Here is a 23,150-nt window from a genome sequence, read left to right on the forward strand (position 1 = left end):
CACATTTTATGAGTGTGTACATCATTGGTTGGCAGTGGTGCAGCGCTGAACTCTGTTGCCTTGGTTCAAATCAAAGCTGGGGCCTTTCTGTGTGAAGTTTAAATGTTCTCTCTGTGTTCCCTTGAGTTCTCAATGCGTTCGCTGGCCCCTCCCATAGTCCAAAGACATATTGGTAAGGTTAATTGGTGACTCCAAATTGCACAAAGGTTGTTGTTGGGTTTTTCAGTGAGACTGATTCTCTGTCTCTATGTTTCAGCTCTGTGATTGACAGCTGGGATCGGCTCCAGCCCCAACACAACCTTTAGCAGGATTAATGATGTAGGCTACATATTTATCCTTGTTAATGCTGGTCTCTCCTGGTCATGTTAATTAGGCCAAATTATGAGCAACTGAGAGTCCGCGCAGCATCAGTTTTCACAAGTGCAGAGCCTCTGAGTAACAGCAGCCTACTGTTAGCATGATTTCTTATTGTTAGCATGTTGTGCATCTATAGTTATATTTCTGTTTGTGAGTTTGTTGAATGGAAAAGGCAGGTGTAATGATTGTGAGATAATATTCTGTGTACTTCGCTGTCCTTAAGATTAATACGAGTGACACAGAATCATTAGTATAGCTTCGTCTTGTTTCTGCCTTCTTGTATAAAAAGTGTGATTGTCCTGATCTCAGCTGACCTTCACTTCAAGCCTCCGTACACACAGGTGTTTTTAATGATTCTAACTGATTAGACCAGGTCAGGTTGTAAATGTAGGTGGAGCTTTGGTGAGAATTCATGATGTAATAACTTCTAATTACCAACAAATATGCTAAAAAGGTCTCATGTCGTCCTTCCCAAAAGGGCACACTGTGGCCATTCTAGGTATAGCAGTTACTTCAGGTACTGAGTTTAATACTTTTTAATGTTTTCCTCTTTTAGAAATTATTACACACTCAACGTGTTTCTACTGGAACTTCCGGACAATTAGTTTGACAAGTTTCCTCAGTGACGTAGGCCTTGTGATTTCAGGTACCAGTGTACCTGTCTCTCCTACATCTTCCACATCCACTGCAGCTTGACACAGGAAGAGTACCAGCATATCTACTATGATGTGACGGCTGACATGCTAAAGTATGTTTGAGCCAACAACCTGAAAACTATCACCTATCGTATCAGACGGAAGCGTTGGGAGAAAGTGGACTGATCCATGATTATGAGATCAACCAACGATGGTGGACTTGTTGTCCATGTGGAAAAATCAAGGGTGAAGTCTACCTTCTTCTCTACGATGTCCACACTTTGGGAGAACAAAAAAACATATAGAGCCAAGACCTAAAATGAAAGTGGACACTGGCCTATACGTTCAATAAGATCTCATCTGTAAATACACATGCAGTGAGACTACTGCGAGATGAACCCGAAACAAGTCGGAAATCTGTTAAAAGATAACGTGACTGTATTTTGATACATACAACATAATTTAAAATAATGCATCCCAACTCTCCTGAAGAAACTTTGAAGTCATTTAGCGTCATGCGTAAAAATGGTTCGCTCCGCCTGCAGCCTATAAGCGTCTCAAAGCTCATTAAGTCCCTCACTTTATCTCGGACTCACAGCAAAGATGGACCACGGAGACCGCTACACCTCCTCATCCTACCGGAAGATTTTCGGGGATTCTCCCAGGTTTTCCGCCTCCTCCTACCGCATGAGCAGCTCCTCTCCCCGGGGCTCCCCGGGGCTCCGGGCTGCGTCATCCCGCAACAGCTCGACCTCCATGAGTCTGTTCAGGAGGGTCGGCCGCACCTCCACCTCCTTCTCCCCAATGACGATGACCGACTCCCTGGACCTGAGCCAGACCTCTGTGGCCAACAATGAACTCAAAGTCATCAGAACTAACGAGAAGGAGCAGCTGCAGGTGGGTTAGACATGATGGAAACATTCACGTTTTTCACGTGATTACAACAACAAAAACAACAACAACAACAAAAAGATAATTTAGAAATATTTTAAATAACTGGGTCACAGACAGAAGTCTTTTCCATAAATAAAATCACATTGTATAGCCTTAATGTTCAGATATTATACAGAACGCAATGTGCACAACCTGACCTGTAAAGGGATGAAGCACATGGATTACGATAAGCTTATATTCATTTAAAACCAGGACATCTACTCCCAGAAACATCATTTTCACAACACTTCACAGCTGATCAGGTCCACATTTATGTCTCATAAGTTTATAACTCTGGTGTCGCGATCCTTAAGTATCAGGACACCTGATGGAGTAAATACATTTAAATGGATGAAAACTTCTTGGCGAAGATGCTTTTTCTTAATATTATGAAGCCTGATGTAATTAACTTCAGACATCCTGTTCCCTACATGTATGATTAAGATCATATATGATTAACTTGAATGTATCAGGGGATGTGAAGGGGAATTGCCTGCCACTCTGTTGCTTTTTGGGATCAGCTGGAGAATCTGTTCTTCCTCCAGCTTTAGAGCGTCATTTGATTTAGTTCATGTCCTTTATAATCCACCTGGGGTTTGTACTCTCTGCCTATCCCTATATTGCAAACTAGCTAAAAAACTATTCTCAATAAATGTAGCTGGAAGAGGCCCAGACTGCAACGCCTTCAGTCATTTGTTACTTTAATTGACTTAAAACATTTGCCATCAGGATTAATCAGAAATCCACAAGAATGTGGTTAAACACATTTGAAGTAATGGATTGGTCATTTAAAATGTGGATTTGTAAAATGAAATGATGAATTATGTTACATGCAGGAGCGTTTTTAAGCATTAAAGAGGATTTTAATCTAAATGTAACATTTATCCTGTTGTCTAGGGTCTGAATGACCGCTTTGCCATGTTCATCGATAAAGTGCGTAACCTGGAGCAGCAGAACAAAGTGTTGGAGATGGAGCTGGTGACCCTGAGGCAGAAACACGGGGAGCCGTCCCGCGTCACTCTTCTCTACCAGCAGGAGTTGAGAGACCTGAGGTCCCAGGTGGAGGAGCTGAACCGAGACAAGAACCACATTCTGATCGAGAGGAACAACATGGAGGACGAGCTGCAGGTAACACGACCGGGTAGAATGACAAGGAGAGTAGGAAGGGAATTTTCCTCAATATAGTTTTTATGTATGTCACCTCAATTCTCATTCTTTTACACAGGTTCTTTTTTATATTTTTACATATTTTGGATTTTAAAGGACCAGTAGGAACGAAAGGTTCTGTGGTTAGTCCAGTAAATTGAATAAGTCAGCTGCCTGCATAAGAGTCAACATAATCCTTGAAGAAGGTACGCCCTATTAAGGGACATCCACTACTGTCTGACAACTTTAGGGTGAAGATACTTCTACAGGCTGCTAGCTTTTTGTTCATATGATGTTTTTTTTTCTTCCCTCAGAGCCACCAGACTCCATTAACAAAAACAACCATTTTACCAGCAAATTAAAAGAGTTACTGGTCCACTGCTGCTGGTTTAAAAAAAACACAAATTAAAAATGTCTCTATAAGGATGCTTTGTGTGATATAGTTAGACACCAACAGTTACTGTCAGTTTTAGTGGAAGTACCGTTATGTGGTCCAGATACCCCCAAAGATTATGTTTCAGTGTTTTTTTGTGACTGTTAGCTTAAGCAGTCCACTGGAGAAACTTCAAATCTTTCTTTACTTTTTAGTCATACAGATCAACATACTGGAACTCACGTCTCATGTCTCATTCTGTTCACTATGTGTCATTTCAGAAGCTCGCAGTGAAGTATGAGGAGGAGATGAGGACCCGGGAGGAAGCTGAGCAGACTTTGAGGGCCTTCAGGAAGGACATAGATGATGCTGCAGCCGTCCGCCTGGACCTGGAGCGCCGCGTGGAGTCCCTGATGGACGAGATCTCCTTCCTGAGGAAAGTACACGATGAGGAAATCCAGGAGCTGAGCAGCTTGATGGACGCGCAGCAGGTCTCTGTGGAGCTGGAGCTCGCCAAACCGGACCTCACCTCCGCTCTGAAGGAGATCCGCAACCAGTACGAGTCCATCGCCTCCAAAAACCTGCAGTCAGCTGAGGAGTGGTACAAGAGCAAGTTTGCCAGCCTGAGCGAGCAGGCCACCAGGAGCAACGAGGCCATGAGGGCGAGCCGGGAGGAGATGAGCGAGTTCAGGAGGCAGCTGCAGTCCAAGACCATCGAGATCGAGACCCTGAGGGGCGCCAACGAGTCTCTGGAGAGGCAGATCGCAGAGATGGAGGATGCGCACCACACTGAAGTCACATCCATGCAGGTAAGCATCTGTAGTCATTTAAAAAAAACACTGACTGGTTTCTGACTGGATTAAACCAGAGGGACTTATAGTGTCATGTACTACGGCCTCCATTAAGACTATGTGTAAGAAGTTAATGTGTAGTTGGTTTGTTGAACATGTTTTGAAACTTCTTGTTTGTCTTTTTGGGCGTCACCATCTTGGTTTTTAGGAGTTAGAGTTGACCATATTTGGACAAGAGGGTGGAGCTTGAGGGGAGCGAGGAGTTAGCAGATGCTAAGTTATTTGCTAACACTACAGCTAGCTTGGTTAACAAGGAGAACCTGGAATCCAAAGTTACTATGACATTAACTGGGATGCAGATTTAGCAAGCTACAGAAGGCTTAAAACTAAATGTAGTCACCAAACAAATTAACAGCAGACTCATTGAGTACAACCCAGTGATGCATGAGGACATGGCAGTAGAGACGTGTCAAACTAAAGGTTGGGATGCTCTAAAGCATACATTTCACCTCTAAAAAGGGACCACACTTTTCCACAAAATGGACATTATGCTGGCGTGAAGAAGACTTGAAATTAGCTGTTGAGACAATAAATCTGTCAGCGAAATGCCATGTTCCCGTAGACTTCCGTACAAGGAGATTTCTCTTTGCAACCAATGGATTTGTGATCTTTGGAAAATTGAAATGGGATTATCTCTTCCATGGATATTTAGGAATGCTAGAGCTGTTTTTGTTGAGGTTTGCAGGAATGAATAAAACGTACATCTTAAAACCTTTCTCTACATAAGAATGTGAAGTAACCCTTTACATTTAAAACACTATTTTGGGCTTTTTAGCTACAAAATAGATGTGCGCTAATCTCTCTAACGTCTATGGTATAAAAATATCTACTACAGTTATTTAATACATGAAGGCAGAACTGTAACATGCAGTTCATCAGGGATAAAAATACTTTATTGCTTTGTGAGACTCTTTTGTAAATCATAAATGATCAGGGGATGAAATCCCATCAGATACTACTCTTCCTGTGTTAGCAGCAGAGTTGTAAAAGGTCAAATTTAAGATGAACTGAGTGCTATTTAAATGTCTGTATAAAAAGGAAGTCACCTGCTGGCACAGCGTGCAGGTCATGACTGTCTACAACACTTCAGAATAATAGGATCTAAAGGGAGTCAAGTTCCTCTTGATTTATGTCACATCCTCAGCCTGAGTAATGCTGTTAGCTAACACAGCAGGGAGTCCTCGACGTAAACATGTCAAGGACTGAGCAAGCAAATGCACAATATAGACAATCTTACTCTTTAAGCAATTACACTTTCATATGCCTAACGCCCCTAAAGATAAAAAAAAAATCATGACACTGTCACTTTTAGAATCAATAAAGTCACAGACAGAAAGAGTCTTTACAAAGACTGGGCGTCTTACCAAGTCACTATTAAGACCAGTGCAAGCTTACTGTTGTGATTATATTATCAAGCCAGCTGTTGACCAAAGTTACACTGGTGTCTGCAGCAGTTTGCATAATCTTGCACTACTGAGGCTGTAATGTTAGCCTGATTAGCATTACAAGCTAACAGGCTACAAGCAAGACATTCACTTTAAAAAAAAACAAAAAAACTTCAATGTGGAAAAAAGAAGCCAGTGTTTAAGTGCAAAAAAAGTGAAATTCCACGACTGTCCTTGAGAGGCTCACTCCAAAAACCAAGAAATCCTCATTCAGCCCCAATTTTAAATCCTGCCCTCAGCTTCACTCTTTGCCGCTTACTAGAATGACTAGAATGTCCGCTTGAGGCTGGCTGCAGAAGCACCGGAAGTCACATACACACCCATTCAAAAAAGCCAGTTTTGAGAGCAGAAATGAACATGCTTACAGCCTGATACAAAAAGGAAATTGGTTCTGTCTTGATCAGCACAAACTGTATTGGGATGGACAGGTGGGTTCACCAGGAGGCTTAAAACCCGCCTCAGCTCTCAGCCTGTCGTTAGGTTGAGACATGGAGACAGACATTGATGGGGCTCCAAAGACCCCTGCAGTAACAGATGGATGACGTCACTCAGGCTTCCTCCATTCATATTTACAGTCTATGTAGGCAACCACTAAAGTTCAACTTCAAAATGCCTCTTCAGAAACCAATGGGTGTCCATGTTTTTTCAGTACATTTTACCTTCTCCTTACATCTCTGAACGTGCACAGGTTTACTGGAGCTCACCAGAAATGCATTAACAAGGGGCCCTTAATGCAAACATATGTCCAACCATGGTGTCACATTCATGTAGGATACCTTTAAGTGCAAAATTAGAAACACTAAGTGGATGGTTAGCTTACCTTAGCATAATATAAAGGTGCATAGGATAGCTGTTTAGCTTTGTTTCCAGTCTTTTTGCCGAGGTAAGCTTAGCAGCTACTGTCTGTAGCTTTCATGAGACAGACATGAGAGTGGTTTCAGCCTCTACGTCTTCATGTATCTAACTCTCAAAGCCGCCCTCAGAAGTCTCATGTATAGGTTCATGTGCAGTGTTGATGCCTCTGCTAAAGAGATTATCTAAGTGTGGTCGAGCATCAAGTGCAGGACAGTACCCTGAAGTCTCTGTAGTGCTGTAGTACTCGAAATCAGTCTTGGTCTCAAATTATTACAAAAATAAATAAAATCAAATCTTGTTATTAATCGCCTAACAAGAAAAAAACATACTTAATTTTCATGTTTAACTTTTCCTTTGATATCATAAGAAATCATTTTGAAAATAGGACTGAATTAAAAATAAAGAGATCTTTTCCGATGAAATGATTTTTGCTGATTATTTTTATAAATGTAGTGTCTGAGTTAATGTCAGATTTGTCTCAAATCAAACACGACCTTTCGTGAGTAGTGACTCAGTGTGTCTGTGAGACTGGCTGAATCCGTTCTTAGTTAACTGACCCTGCGTGGCTATTAGATTAACCTCTGACCTGTTAAATCGGATACAGGAAGGCGACCTGCTTTCCTTGGCTTTTTAGAGACGATAAAGCTAATCCTAGAAGGTTATTGTGTTCCTTTAAGACATAAAAGGAAATTCTAAAATCACCATCCGTCAACAAAGCAGATTGAAATCACTCCATGCATCATGAATATAATCCCCTGATCGTCTTGTGTTTCTCTTATTCCTCATGTCACAGGACACTATTGGCCACCTGGATAGTGAGCTGAGGAACCTGAAGGGTGAGATGGCTCAGCACCTGAGAGAGTATCAGGACCTGCTCAATGTGAAGATGGCCCTGGACATCGAGATCGCTGCCTACAGGTGCTGACTGCGTGTGGTATCTTTAAAACTGGGCCTTCAATTGTTACGTATTGTGATCTAAATGACTAACAGATATATTCAATTCTTGGAAACAATCCAAATGATTGCTTCAATATGCAGAAACATAATCCAAGCAAATTCACCAAATCAGAACATGTTCGATAAAGTGCTTTTTTCTGCCACTGACAGGCTCAGATGGTTCTCTCAAGTGTCTGACAACATTAAAGAAAGGATCCCTTCAAAGATAGACCTTTTTATTAAAGAGAAAGATGTTGTTTTTTAAACCAGAAACAGCTGTTACATCGCTCTCTTCAAAGCCACCGAACTCCATTGACAAACCCTAACCATGCAGGACATGGGAGTTGCTGTTCTGACATTTTTTGAGGCCATGTTTGTCTTTATTAGATAGGACAGCTGAAGAGAGACAGGAAATATTGAAGGGCCGAGGTCAGATTTGAACCCTTGGCCGCTGCGTCGAGAACTGAAGCCATCTGTACATGGTGTATGCCACATAACCGCTAAGCTATCCGGCACCCAGGAATTGCTGTTCTAGCGCTGCTTTGATTGCTTAATTTATTTTTGTGTCACTGTGAGACTTTGTGTGTTACAAAAATATCGAGATGGATCGAATGTAACCTTTTAAAACACCAATCAAACAGATATTCCAAGAATGTGGAGGATCAGGTGAATTACTGATTTTATAAATGGAGTCTGGTGGCTTTTAAGAGGGCGATGTAGTGGCTGCTGCTGGTTCCGTACTCTTTATGAAAAGGTCTAAACTCTGTAGGCATCCTTTCTATAATGTTGTCAGACATATACAATGATGAAATGAAAATAAGCACTTTTAGTGGATGTACTGTGATGGAGCTACTAGTGTCAGCATGTTTCTACTGCAGCACCTCCAAACCTTTCTGTTCCTAGAAATAATTTAGACCATCAAATATATAAAAAAAAAGAAAAAAAAGAAAAGAAAAAAGCCCAGCTTTAAAAAGACTGTTAGTGTCCTTTAAAGAATCATTACAAATCTTTAGCCGTGTGTGCTGTGTTCACTCTGTGTGTCCCCTCCCCATGTTTGTTTCCTTTGGTCTTATAAGGAAACTTCTGGAAGGGGAGGAGACTCACTTTAACTCAGGGATGTCGTTTGGTGCAGCGACCTACAGCTACCAGCCTCGGGGCTCCATCGGCTCGTCCAGGAGCGGCCAGAGGGAGAAAGAAGGAGCCACGAAGGAGAGTTTCAAGGAGAGCCGTGAGGATAAGGACGAGGCTGACATCAACTCCAACAACTGACGAGAGACACAGACAGAGATCTGGAGGGTGAAAGAGGGAATATACTTTATATGTGTTATGATTTTATTAGCAACACTAATGCAAATATTTCAGAATTAGAGCTTTAAGTCAGTACTTTGGGTGATTATCAATGTTTTATGGTTGGAAGATTCTTCTATGTAGAACTAAATGAGACAGATTTCCAGGTCTCTGCAGGTTTCTGTGTAGAGGACACATTGTCTCAAGACAAAAGAAATATGCATTTACTTCAAATGAAATAACAAAAGTACTGTAAGAAAAGAAATATGTGACCAAATGTTGAATGTTGCAGTGTTGAATTTTCTTTATGATGCTGTGTGTGACTGAACTGAATTCTGTGTAAAAGGCGAGCAAAAAACTAAATCAGAGGTCAAATTGAATTTCCCCTCACGGAATCAATAAAGAATATATCAAATTCTCTTTAAAAGACAAAAAGTGTTGTGTTTACATTTTGTTAAAGGGACAAACATCAGCCAGTATCAAATGTGACAGATTTAGCTCAAAGTCTCTGGAGGCTGATGGCACTTTTTTAAATCGTAAAAGTAAACTCACTAAAGCCCATAAGCACTTTCACAAATACTAAACGGGACAGTACTGTCTTAAGCGTACGGAGCAAACTGATTTAGGGTGTGTCAGTTTTGGGCGTGCAATCTGGCTGCTGGAGTGAGGCGCATGATGCCAAGAGGCTAGATTAAGTCCTTTAATTATACAAGATGAATCAAACCTATCAGAGTGTCAGCTGTCATGATTGTAATCAATTCTTTTTCATTTCTATATCCTCAGTTCATAGCAAAAGTTATCTCGGGACACCTTACAAAAAGAGCATGTGTGGACTGCATTATTAGTGTTATTTAAAAAGACCAATCATTAATCTACGATGAGTGGCACTTGTCAACATTTGGAAACATTGGCATGAAAAAAGTCCCTTTTGATACTTTAAGAATCAGTCTCATTGGAGAACATTTTTTCTTTTTGGATTTATTTTGGTATAAAGAGGACCTGTGCAAAATCAAGTATTGTATTAAACACGAGGAAAAGCAGATGAATACAAAAACTGAGTAATAGTTCTTATATATTTGCGGACAATAGTAGGAAGTTGTTCTGGTAACTTGAGAGGTGCCAGGGCACTTCCCGAGTACTGCTGAGGTGCCCTTGAGCAAGGCACTGAACCCCAAACAGCTCTGATGCGCTCCCTGTAGCAGCCCCACTCTGACATCACTAACCCATGTCCACACGTCCTGTTTGTTCCTATGTGTGAGGAACATGTCTCTCAATAACAGAGTAAACCAAAATTTCCCCTCAGGGATTAATAAAGTCTAAAAAAAAAAAAAAACTTTATTTTTTCTAAATCACAAATTATATTGTTATTTCAATATTGAACAATGTTATTGCACATTGCATATTTCTCTCGTATCGTGCAGGCCTTCTTCCCACCACAAACAATTGAATCAAAGTTTAGCATTTGTGTTAATTTGGTTCTGATTGATTTAGTAGTCAAGAGCAAGAAAGAGAAACAGGAAACAAAAATGAATTAGGACACGTTTCTCTGTTGTCAATTTATTAATTTATTCTGACAAACCAACATACCAGAAGTATTTTGTAAAAAAGAAAAAAAACTTCTACACCCAAATCTCTTTAAATGTCTGCGCTGTATAAATGTTTACAAAAGTTCATAGCTGTTAAATGGAATGTGTAAATCAAGCAGAAGTGGGTTTAATTCCATATAAACACACACAAACCTTTGGTAGTGGAAGCCCTTTTTGTATCAAGCCCTTTGAATCACAGTTTTTCTAGCAGAAATCACACTCATCCCCTGAGAGCCATAAATAGAAAATGTAGAAATAGAAGTCTCTGCTTTCAAACAAAGACGGTCCATGTTGAGCTACAGCAGCGGTCCCATTCATGTGTGGACTGAAGCACACCTCAGCATAAATAAAGATTCCTTGGCAGTCGGATGAAGAACTTGTCATTTCAATTCATCTAGCATAAGACATTTTTAAATATTTGCTCACAGAAAATCAAACGTGTTTGCAGGAGATTTGCAGCAGACGTGAGTTACCCTGAATACAACGTAAGAGTTTAACATTTGGTGCTACAGAGAACAGACGGTCAGGTCAACATCTTTCCACTGCAGACTGTTCAATAAAGTAAAGGTTAAGACTTTCTGCAACTTCTCTTGCACATTAATGCCAACGCAGAAACCTTACTGCGCATTAACAGAGGAGTCTGATCAATCGGAGGTCGCTCCATCTCCTCTGGAATTAAAGGGCTCAAAGGGCAGGACCAGGCCAAAGTGCAGCACCAGCAGACCATCCTGGATCAAAGTGAAAGTGAGACAAAGTGGATCAGTTTAAAGGCCCTGACACAACAAGCAGATGGCAAAGAACTAGTGGAAATAAAGACCAACTGTGGTGTCGCCTCACGTCGCCTTTTGTCTTGGCCATAAAGTTGCACTAGAACACACCGCAAAGACTACAGCCGACAGCCAACCACCACGTTGTTCTGTGCATGCATGGGAGGAAATAACTCTCCATGCCAGCAGGAGGCGGTAGTCCATTGTTATGATACGAGAAGACCATTATCTCACCACTGTCGGTCACCACTCGTATTATAGGCAGACTGCTAATGGAGAATAATGTCTGATAAAAAGTTGAAAATGGCGCTGGTGTTGTCAGCTCTTGGTGGAGAGGCGGAGGAGACAAATAAGGAGAAACCGCACTAATGGGTGAAAGCATGGATACTACAGCGACATGCTCAAGGGGCTTTACTGAACCTGAGAGGAGAGATGGAGAGAAATGAAACCTTAAAACAGCCAATCAGAGAGGTTCCTCTCACCAACCGCTCCCATCCGACGCCGATCAAACACGTTGAATCAGCCGGAAAAGACAGACGGGGGCTGACGGGAAGCGACGGAGCTGGACACACAGCAAAAACTGGGGGGACAACCGCTCACCGTTGGTACAAATAGGACCGACGGCTGACAATCTCCTTGGTGTGCCAGGGTCCTAAAGTGTTCCTCGCCTTCTATAAAATAAGTATTATCAGAACTCTAATATGTTCTTATCAGGTGCTTCTTGAGGTTCTTACCTGCAGAGCCTCGTCACCCAGAGACCTCTGGATGTCTTTGAGTGACTGGTAGTGATTCAGGAGGTGATCTCCACAAACCACATCCACCTGCAGAGCACAAAGAAACACATCAACCACTGCAAACCCTTCACAGATGAGACTTTTGTGTATTTTTAGGGACTTTGATGATTTTACTACAGGTGTGAAAGCTTTCAGACTGATCTGACTCAAAACTGGAGGGTCAGAGGGGGATGGTCGATAAAACAATCTTTGCAGGATTCGGGTATTTTTTAACAGCCTATTACACAGAGTACTAACAAGAGAAAAGCACATCTGTCTGCAGTTTTTAAATTGCATGTCAGAGTTGAAACCAGGTCAAAAAGGTTAAAAAGCTCCAGCAGCACTTGCAGTATGAAGATCAACTTTATTAACTTTATTAGGCTGACGCGTTTCAGCTTTGGGCCTTGATCAGGGTCATCAAGAAACATGCTGCAAGCATCATTTAAGTAGGGTAGTTGAAATTTAGAAAAAAATGTATAAATATAATCAATCATATACATCCACATCTATATCAGCCAATGGGGCACCTGCAAAGGTGGGCTGGTTCTATTAGTTGATTAGTCCAGTGAGCACTGAAAGGGGGGACGGGGGAGTGTCCCAGCTCCACATCACAAATATAGAGAGAATCATTTCACTGAACAAACTAGAAGAAGGTAGAAGGCTAAACTAGTCGATTCTGATGCTTTCAAAGTTACATAACGACTGTTATAGCTGCCAGATTGGAAAGTGACCTGTGTTTAGTGTCTCTCTGTGCAGACAGTTCTGGGTCGAGCAAAACTGATGCCAGGAAATGAGCGTAAGCTGCTAATCCTCATCCACGTGTTCCTAAATACCTGATACAGTTACACCTCTTTAACGTTTCTGTCTGTGTGTGCCCTGAGGGAAGCAGGACAGTTTAACATGTGTAATCCTGAGCCTGCTCTTGCAGCTCTGAGACAGACATGTGGTATCACTGCACTTATTATTTGATTACAATCAGATTACGGTTATTCTCAAGCAGCGTCTCTATTTCCTTTACACAAAGACTTCCTACTGAGTTTTGACCGCAGCAGTTCACCCTTCTATGTCACGCTCAGCTTCTATTCAGGTATACATCAGTGTGCCGGCCAGAATAACTCGGTTGTTGTTGCTCTAAGGGATGTTATTGGCAAAGGACACAAAGCAGGAAAAACACAAGCACACACCACAGATCTACAATAAACACCGAAAAATGTATTACATTTTTTTTATGTGAAAATACTGTTTTTTTTGTGTGTTTTCAGCAAAAACTTGTTGGTAAATATCATGAAATTGATAAATATTTGCCATTAAATAGTTGGCACCATCAGCCAATTTGTGCCTACTTGAGGGAGTAATAAATATCTAACACAGAAAGCTATCATCGTCTTTTTTTTTTTTTTTTTTAAATGTGCTCTCGTCTTTTGGAGTAATGTGTCTCTAGAGAGTAACCGTAGCTGCCATGATGCCATTGTTGTTGCTGTAATTCGGCTCGGTGTGCACACTTCTGTTGAAAAAAAGCTGAAGCCGTGGCTGGAGAAGTTACACGTCTGTGAACTGTTGATTGTTTTCTTATGAGGTATATTCAGTTAGGCAAACCCAGAAAGCTCAGTTACACATGTAACTCTAATAAAGTTGAACTATTTTAGCCTTTAACACGTGCCCAGGTGTGTGAGTGATGAAATGTTACTCAAATAATAACGTCTAAGAGTACTTAAATCCATCTCCATGCTGTTTGCTGTTCTTTGCACGAGTGATGACGGCCCCAGGAATAGTTGTATTCTGGTTTTGGGGGCCATTAGGGTCCTTCTGGTCTGGTAGGTAACGTCTGTGTTGTCACTACCTGGAGCTTGAATGTTCAGAGTTGTTCAGGCTGTGATGGCCATGTGGTAGAGTACGTTAGACAAACACGTTTCTAGCATTTCACCATTTTAGTATCGCTGTTCGCCATCATGACACAACTGACTTTGACCACATGAAGACGCCTCCTCTCTGACATGCTGCTCTCGTCAGGGTTCACGCCTACACTACTCCGTAATGCTGACCTCCCCTGCTGTCCAACTAAAGCAGCATCAAGATTTAGACTCTGGTCATTAGCTGGAGGCCTGGCGGACTCACCTGGCAGGTTGGGCTCAGCGCCATCATCCTCCTGATGAACAGCTCCACGTGGCGGATCGTGGCCTCGCCCGACACGCGGACGTACCGCCTCTCCAACGGCTAAATACACAGTGTGGAATAAACTGAGTGTAAGTTTGTCTCCAGAATAACTGTGTTCATGTTGAAGGTATACTATTAAATGTTTGGAATTTAATACCAAGAATCATGCTTGTAGTAGAACTTTAACCATTTCACCTGACACTCTTAAAGCCTCAGACTTGTTTTTATCAAGTTATGAAAGATCTGCTGTATGTTTGTGTCGTGCTAAAATATGAAAAAGAACATTACCTTATAGTCATTGATGCCCTCTTCAGCCCTGAAAACATCAAGAGTTATTATACAGCAAACAAAACACTTTAGCAAATGTACAAAAGTGGCGCCATCTAGTGGTGATTTTACGCAACTGCAAATGTTCTTTATAAAATGTTATAAGACAATCATACAGCTTTACATCATGGTGAACAATGGACGGTTCGGTTGGCTCCCTACCCGACGAACTCGAGCAGCAGAGACACGTCGAGCTCAGGAGGAATCGTAAACAGAGACTGGGGGACGCTTTCCTTCTTCTGCCTCTTTAAGACAACCGGACCTGGAGGAGAGATCCCCACTGCGCAGCAAGAAGGAAACAAAAATCAGAGAAAAGAAGAGAAGAAATGATAAGTGTTGATAACACTCAGATTACATTGCATCATGAAAACATAGAAGTTGAGATGTAAATCATACTATACATACGCTTCAGTATTTGTATATTTATTCTCTAAGCATTTCTTATTAAGCAGCTACAGGTTTCATTGTAAAGTGACAATGAAGATAATATATCATATACTCTAGTGGAGAAATTAATGTTGCAGCTGGATAGTCTTTATCTACATGCTATTTTTATTAAATAATTGTTTACTAACATTAACCCAAAGCTCATTCTTTTACCTGGTTTTGGCACCTCCAGTCCCCTTGATTTGTAGAAGTTAACCATTTGACTCTTTTCCCCTGTGGTACAAAAAAATAGTATGTTTATTTAACAGGTATTGACCCATACTGTACATAAATTTCACTTCATGCATCTTTACTGTGTACTTGACCTACGCTCTTCCAGGAAGGGAACCATTTTGAAAACAATATCCTGAAGTTGTCTGTCAGGTCTGCATGAAAAGGAAAGGAAAGCTGTTAAGGCTAAGCAATGACTGCTTTAAATAAAATGTGAAACACAGCAGACTTTCATTTATAAAATCTTTATATTCTAACGTTATTTTAGAAACCTCAACAGTTAAGCCTTCTGACAATTAACTACGTACAAGAAAGTCAATACAATCCACTTATCAAAGATGTATTTTTCAAAACTTTCATGACATTCCTCTAAAAGAAAAACTAAAACATCATATATTGAAAAAGGGGGTTGACATCCAGCTCAAAGACGTACCTGACGTTGTAAAGGGGCTGCGACTGGTGGACTATGATGCTGCATGTCGGACACCTGTTGCTGTAGAAAAAGTGCTTCACGATGCAGCTTTTGCAGACTTAAAAAAATAAAAATATAAAACACACAATGTTAGACACACAATGTTAGACACAGCCAACACCTTGTTTACTGTATAACTGAGTAAATACAAAGACATTTTGACAAACAAAGACGTGAGAATATAAAAGTTTATGGTCGCTTTGAATCTGACACATGGAGAGAGAAAGTGCTCTAAAATAATTATTTTCCCCCAGTGTGATGCAACTGTCCCATAGTCTACTTTTAATGTCTAAGACTTAATCATCATTGTTAATATTTAAAGTTTGGTTCATTCTATATAATGATTATAATTTGATAACTTTGTGTCAGTCCCTCACATTGCTCTACTGACCTCATCTGCCAAAGAAGTTCTGCTTGTTTCTTCCTGCCATTTCAATCAAGTCTTTTTTTTTTTGGTCATTGTGGACTCACTGTTTCTTAATGTTATAGAAGATTTCTAAAGGCTAGACTGCTTCATAGTTTAACATTCAAATGTGTTTGTTGTAGTTCATATGTACATTTCCATCTATGCAGGGTTATAGACCTCTCTCTGTTGTTGTTTTCTTGTTGTTATAATTAAATGTTATAGAAGGGAACTCAAGATGTTTATGGCTGTGGTATGGGGACCAGTAATCGTATTGTGTGTTTTTTTTTTTTACTGCTATCCAATCTAGGTTGAAAGTTCTGATAGCCAGAAGCCTCCCTGTTAATGTGAGACCCTCATACTCTCTTTAAAAGGACCCCAGGAGTCAATACAGCCCTCTGTTGTTACTCACATGTGTGCAGGCACTCTGTGATGGTGGTCGCATCGATGAGGAAGCCACAACACAAAGAACAGCGGATATATGGGTAGAACTGATTCAGGGGGAGTTTGGGCTGTAGGGGGGAAAAAACATATCCAAGTCAGTAGCTGTAGTTTTTAAATAGAAAGGTCACGGCATTTATATCTAGGCTATTGTTTCCTAGATAAAAAAGCACACTTCATAGGCTCTGAGTAGCGCTGCCAATCGTCCTGTATTGGAAGGGACGTCCCATTTTTGGAACTAAATACATTTGTCCCGAGCCCCTTACCCCATATTGACGTAACTTCTATGTAATCACTAGACAACACTTAGCTGATCCTAGATGAGATCAGACAGCCAGTAGCCCGTCATGCACTGATCAGGCCCGTCAAGTGACACCTGTCAGCCTATCCCAGCCCCTCTCTTGTTCTACAAACAGCCTAGAAAAGTGCTGAAATAAAGTTCATAGATGGTGCTGTTCAGTCGCCTTGTGGTGACTGAGTGTGGATAAAATGCAGATAAACCAGCTGAAGTGAAAAGACTTTGTAGCAGAGAAGACGTGGGTTAAGCACTTCATGCTGACGGGGATTTTCAATAGGAGACGGAGGAGAGCCTCACACAGCATGCTGCTACAGAGATGTTAGCCAAAGGTTCAAGCAATATCGATGCACTTTTGTGAAAAAAGAGTCAGACTAATTGAAGCTGTAAGAGCAGTAAGAAATATCCATAAAAAGAATTTAGTGACTGAGTGAGTTATGCCTCGCTTTCACATTTTAAACCCTTTTTTTTTTTCCAATGTTCAACAACTTCCTATTCATAAGCAGTATGTAGGCCGGATAGAGGGAGATCTCTGTCTTAGCTATAGATTATGGTCATACAGAATAAGATACAAATAAGTGCTTAATTATGACTAATAAGAAACTAGTTAATGGTAAATACTGTGACCTTAATTTAAAGTGTTAGCTGAAGTTATTCCCAGATGGAGGTCTACAGTGTGATGTTTATGTTTAAGGGTCATTTGGGGAGATAAACAGGTTAATTATAAAAACTTATATAAAATAGTTTTAGAAATGTTACGTCACGTAAACATTTCAGACTTTTCCAATACATTCACAAATCAGACCCACACTGAGCTCCAAACTAAATATCTGGTCATTTATTGGCAACCCGAGTCATAAACGTCAACTTTGACCTTTGTTTCAGATGTGACACACAGGTGAGATGATTGTGAGTGAGAAATGATGAAAAGAAATCAGAACATGTTTCCTGTGTTTGAACACTTACCTCTTCCTCTGAGTCGCAGTCTGAGATGTTTGCTGAGCCTTCATGACTCCTGAGACCAAACTGAGCAGCTGACATTTTCTACACACAAACACACCTTCGTAACTCTATTCACCACGAAACTATGCCAAATTAAGAGCTGTTTTCAACACACACACACACACAAGCTCTCTTTAAACGTCAAAGTTGTTTCTATGTGCAGAGAAACTTTGTGTTGAGATAGCTCGGCTAGTTTGCTAACGCTAAACTTAGCTTAGCTTCTGTTACAACAACTTTAAATACAGCTGGACGCGTTATCACTATATCATAAACTATCATAATAATAATGACACAACACTTTTATATTCTTTGTTTCCCTTTTCACACACACCGAAGCGACTTTAATTCCCCTCTCTCTCGCATGCTGCTCCTGTTTTGCACAAGCGGTTCAATTTCTTCTTCTTCTTTAAAATTTTATGGCGGTTGGCAAACAACGAATTGGTACAATTCCGCCACCTACTGGTCAGGACTGTGCATCAAAATATCTAATGTGTAGGACTACTTTCTGTAAATAATTATAATAATAATAATAATAATAATAAAATCTTCTGTGGGGTTTAATGGGGTTGACATATGTGTTGCATTACCATCACCTACTGTGAGTGTAGAGTGTCGACCAGAGATCATATATAGCCTTAATAAAAGCCCCCTATTTCAATATCAAGTATATATATTTTTAAGTTAGCTCCCCCTCTCCAAACTTCCTGATGTCCCTTTTTAGTTTCTCTCTTTCTCTGGAGTATATTTGTGGTCTACTGATTCCTCTACCTGGCAGTGTGTGGTTCTTCTTTAACTAATAGATCAAGTATTTTATTTAATCCTGTACGACCCACTCTGATCCTTGTTATGATGTTTTCTTCCTCTGTGCTCCTTTTAGTTGCGCTCACTGTTCCCACTATCTGTTGTTCATTGTGAAGGTGTCTGCCTGTGCTGCTTGTGTCCTAAATATTCTGCCATTCTTTCCTAATGCCGCTCCGGATACTTCCTTTACCTTCTGGTTTACTGAGTCATTATGTTATCCAGTTTAAAGGCCTGTGTTTGATCTGCTTGTCCGTTTTCGTTTATCCCTCTATGTATCCAGATGAATGACACATTCAATACTTTCTTACACACAGAAACCTGAAAACTCTCTCATGATCTACCTGTTGCACAAACATCTTTAGTAAACATTTATTTGCCTTGTAAAAGTGCCAATACATTTTGTTTTTTTCACTGACAATTTGACTCTCCACATTTACTGTTTCTTTTGTCATTTTTGCCTCTTTTTGACAAGGCTTCATCGTCATAGCAAACAATAACCGGTCAAGATTAAATAAAGATAAAAAGCATTTTTGATCGTTTTTTATCTTACAATAAATTACAAGGAATTTAAGACATACCTCTTATAAGAAAAACATGAAGGGTAGTTAAGGAATTTATATTTGAGTTAGAAATATTTGGCAAGAATGATCAAGTTATCAAACTAATTTCTGGCTTTGTGTCCTCCATTATAAAAAACAAATGGAATATGACATGAAATCAGGGCTGTCATAGTGACATTATTTCCCAAAATGTGAAGCTGTGAAATTACTTCCAAGATTTACTAAAGTACATTACAAGAACTGTTACATTGTTTGAATTCACAATTTACAGAAAGTGAAATCATTGAGGTCAATATTGTATTTTTAAATACTCCAGCGAAGGTTGTTATTCTCCTATGTTACCAGCAGAGGGCGCTCAAAGCACACAAGAGTTAAAAAGTCATTTTAGAAAAGCAAAAGCGAACCCTACTTTTTTCTCCCTGAAATTTTGATACCATTTTTTTAAATCAGATTTTTGTATAACTGAACTATATATAATTATATTTCTCAATTAGTGCTTCTATGAAAGTGCTGTGATTGTTTTTTTCCCGACTTATTGACTGAAATTTAGGGCTCATAAAGGAAATTAAAAAGCATGTGTTTGGGTCGAAAGCTATATATGTCTTATATGAAAACCACACCAAGTAGACATATAAAAGGTCATACAAAACCTAACTAGATATCAGACTTCACACATCAAGAAAATAATTTCATTTAATACTTTTTCCATTATTGGAATTTCTGTTTTTTTGCATTCAGGGATTTTTGTGTTAAGTGAAATGTTTTTGCAGTTGACCTTTACCCACCCTAGAACTGTCTTTAAACATATAAGTAACACAGACTGTATATTAAGATGGATGGAGCAACAGCTGCCTGGGCGTGAAGCCAAAAGATTTAGTCTTGTAATTGTGAATGTGTGGAACAATGGGTAGCCAGTGGCGATTCTGCAGTCTGTTGAGGCCTAAGGCACAAATTCATTTGGGGCCTGTCGAACCAGCATTCATCACCATTATGTTATAATAATATATATAATAATGTGACACCAACAATACAACACAACACAACACAACACAATAATTGTATGTTATTCAAGTGTCTCTCTCCCTTATTTAGAGCCAGACTAGCAACATTCAGTCATTCACTTTTCTATGAGTGAGTGCTGTTAGATGGGGCCCCCAGACAGCACTTTGCACATCTTGAGCCACTGTTGTGGTCTAAAGTTTGTCAGCCCCTAGGGACCCCTTACTGGCTTGGGACTCCAAGCAGTTGCCTGTCTTGCCTGTGGACAAGCATGGGCTCTGTAGGTAGCATTGATGCAAAGGTAAGAACTGTCATTATGGCCTCATATCGGACTCTGTTGCTTCAGCCGCCACTTCCGCGTCATTCTTTTTACATCATGTCTTTACTCCTGAGATGAGACTTTAAGTGGACACCATCATTGTCCACTGGACCTTCAATGATCCAGGAGCGGTGCCTGGAGCTCCTGCAGCTGCACAGGGAATTAAAAGAGAAGGAAACAGAAAATGTTGCGGTACGTATTTGAAACACCATTACGTGTTTGAAATAACTGCAAAAAACAATAACATTCAATTTGGAAATATGCATCAGCACAGTTAAACTTCCAGCATTCAATGCAACCACAACAATGTGGGGGGGGGGACGGGGACATATGTAGAAGCAGTTATGGCAATTATTTTAATTACAGTTTAAAGAAAGGACCTTAAATCATGTGTTTTGGTGCATCAGGCGGGTTATTACAACCCCTCAATGAATGGACTACAAATCATTCATAGCATAGCAACGTTTCCCACAATTGCACAAGCCTCCATGAGCTACAAGATGTTGGACAGAGTAATAATACATTTCTTATGACAAGACAATGCACTGTACGGCAGCTTGCATATTTTGGATATATTTTGAGCAACAAATTAAGGAACAAAGGGCCATGAACATTTTTATGATATGAAGATTTACAACTACAACTCTGAACCCCAATTACACAAAGATGGTGTTAGTTGTTGCAATGGCATGCACAGAAGAGTTTGGAAATCTGCTCTTAGACAATCCCAGCAGCACTTTGGGGTAAAGACATTCTTTAAGGACTGAATTTACACCATGTTCTTTGTGGAGATTGGAAACGCATCACCCTTAAGCATTTAAGTTGTTTTACGCTTCAGTTAATGAAACTCATCCACCTGGAGTTGTGGCCATTGGCTCCACAAAGTATAGTCCCTGCTCTGTTTATGTCATGAGACCTTAGTTCAGCTTTTCTCACATTAAGTGCTCCTTAGAGAGGTACATTATTGTTGTAATGGAGCTACCCTTCAGCTTTAAAATGAGCTTTGGATTTACAATTGTTAGAGGCGCTGCTTGTCAATAAACAAGGCAGGCAACTGCTTGGGGTCCCAGGCCAGTAGGGGGTCCCAGGCCAGTAGGGGGTCCCATAGGGCTGACAAATTTCAAACCACAGCAGTCGCGCAAGATGTGCAAATTTTGCAATGACAGTTACATTCCTTCCTAAGGGGTCCCCATCTGACAGCACTCCCTCTTGTTGCTCTGCTAAGCGTGGCATGCATTTTCGCTTTAAAAAACTAATATTTGTCAATGAAATTCACTGAAGGAAAATGAAGAGAAATTATCCCCCTGGGAGTGAAAGAGTAAAGAGAGAAGAGGAAGATGAGTAAGCGTCAGGAAACTGGCAGATATAATGGAGATATGATGGCTGGAGGGGCCCCCACTGACTTTTTGCCTAGGGCCCTAAAAGACTCTAGAATCACCACTGACTATTGTGGCCCATTGTTGTTTTCTCTGGTGCTAAATTTATTAAAAGAACCTTACAAATTAACAGATTTGACTATTTTTACAGGTTCACTCACTCTTCTTGTAAATTCCCAACAATCTCTGAAAGGACACCTAGAGAAAGAACTGTATTGACCATTTACTGTAACCAATAGTTACCATTGTTTCCCATTGGCTTCCACCATTTTCAGACTATTCAAATACTAGCCTGTGGTCTACTGAGCAGCCCTTCATGTTGTGTCTACATCTACACAAACACAGACAACAAAGCTGTCACAGAGTGAGCGGATGTCTGGAAATTCCCATCCCAGTCATGACATCAGGATATTTAAAAAAATGTCATGAGAGCTTTTAGATGCTATCTTGATCCATTGTGATCCACATAGCAACTAACTGCATGACGCAAGGCATAAGGTACTGCAAATTTGATCTATTCCCAAAGTTATTCATTGGATGTTAAAAACAAGTCAATGTTTTCTCACAAAGTATAATCTCCCAAGAGTTAACATTTAACCAGAAGAACGCTCTGGTGTCAGTAAGCAGTTGTTATTCTGCAGAAACTACCTGGTTACACCAAGTGGAGGGAATGTTAAGAGGATAAAGAGGATCTGAATAGTTATAACTATTCCATCACTGCAACACTCTCAGTTTTACAAGGAAAGTAAATGTTATACATACAGCCTGATATCACAAGTTTCAAAGGGTTTTACTAGCACTCAATGACAACAACCTTCCATGGCAAAAAGAAAAAAAGCTATTAACAGGTAATGTTTTCGGACATTTTTTAGAGCTGGCAACAAATAAAGGCATACAACAAATAGATTGTATGTTTACAGAAAACACCAAATGACTTATAGTATGGACACTATGCATTGTTAGCATATTGTACATGAGAAGCCAAACCCTTTGAATGAGGCAACAAAAGTCAGTTATGTTAATATATAACCCTTTTCACACATACAGAAATCTCCTGAAAAACTCCGGAGATTTGGCTACCCGGAGGTTCTTTAGGCTATGTGTGAACTCAAACAGACACATTTCTCGCACGGATTTTACCCGGAGTTTCTCCGGCCAGACCCCTAGTAATTTATCCGCAGAAAGTCCGAGTGAGCTGATGTCTGAACGCGGCCGAATATACTCCGGAGATTTCAACTCCAGCCAATGGAAAGAGAATGACGTTTATATAGTGACCGGCTAAAGTGTCTGCCCACGACCTCTACGATCTCCGTGCACGTAATTAAACGGCTGCATTATGTTTTCTGTTCGTCAGTATGTTGTTCTCCTCTCTTTTGTGAATGTTGTCATTCCATTGGATT

At 40.3% G+C, this 23,150-nt stretch overlaps 2 protein-coding genes across 3 annotated transcripts; one reads left to right on the top strand and one right to left on the bottom strand.

Moving 5' to 3' along the window:
• The first annotated feature begins 1,559 nt into the window (after positions 1-1,559).
• On the top strand, positions 1,560-9,581 carry LOC109997502 (alpha-internexin). Of its 2 annotated transcripts, none has more exons than XM_029280791.2 (5): positions 1,560-1,889; positions 2,823-3,053; positions 3,726-4,253; positions 7,389-7,513; positions 8,664-9,581. In XM_029280791.2, exons 1-5 carry the CDS (start codon positions 1,596-1,598, stop codon positions 8,761-8,763), a joined length of 1,278 nt encoding a protein of 425 aa, XP_029136624.2. In that variant the 5' UTR covers positions 1,560-1,595; the 3' UTR covers positions 8,764-9,581. The 2 variants fall into 2 exon arrangements, with proteins under 2 accessions (XP_029136624.2, XP_020507661.1); XM_020652005.3 differs by having other exon boundaries at positions 1,561-1,889; positions 8,608-9,272.
• Positions 9,582-10,345: 764 nt separating this feature from the next.
• On the bottom strand, positions 10,346-18,105 carry pcgf6 (polycomb group ring finger 6). The gene is made up of 10 exons (XM_065959702.1): positions 17,660-18,105; positions 16,370-16,469; positions 15,516-15,612; positions 15,182-15,237; positions 15,026-15,085; positions 14,588-14,705; positions 14,387-14,414; positions 14,060-14,158; positions 11,906-11,992; positions 10,346-11,132 (listed from the first exon to the last, which is right to left on the bottom strand). Exons 1-10 carry the CDS (start codon positions 17,732-17,734, stop codon positions 11,049-11,051), a joined length of 804 nt encoding a protein of 267 aa, XP_065815774.1. The 5' UTR covers positions 17,735-18,105; the 3' UTR covers positions 10,346-11,048.
• Between the last annotated feature and the right edge of the window lie 5,045 nt (positions 18,106-23,150).

Source organism: Labrus bergylta, chromosome 10 (assembly GCF_963930695.1).
Source record: "Labrus bergylta chromosome 10, fLabBer1.1, whole genome shotgun sequence".
Taxonomy (NCBI): Eukaryota; Metazoa; Chordata; class Actinopteri; order Labriformes; family Labridae; genus Labrus; species Labrus bergylta.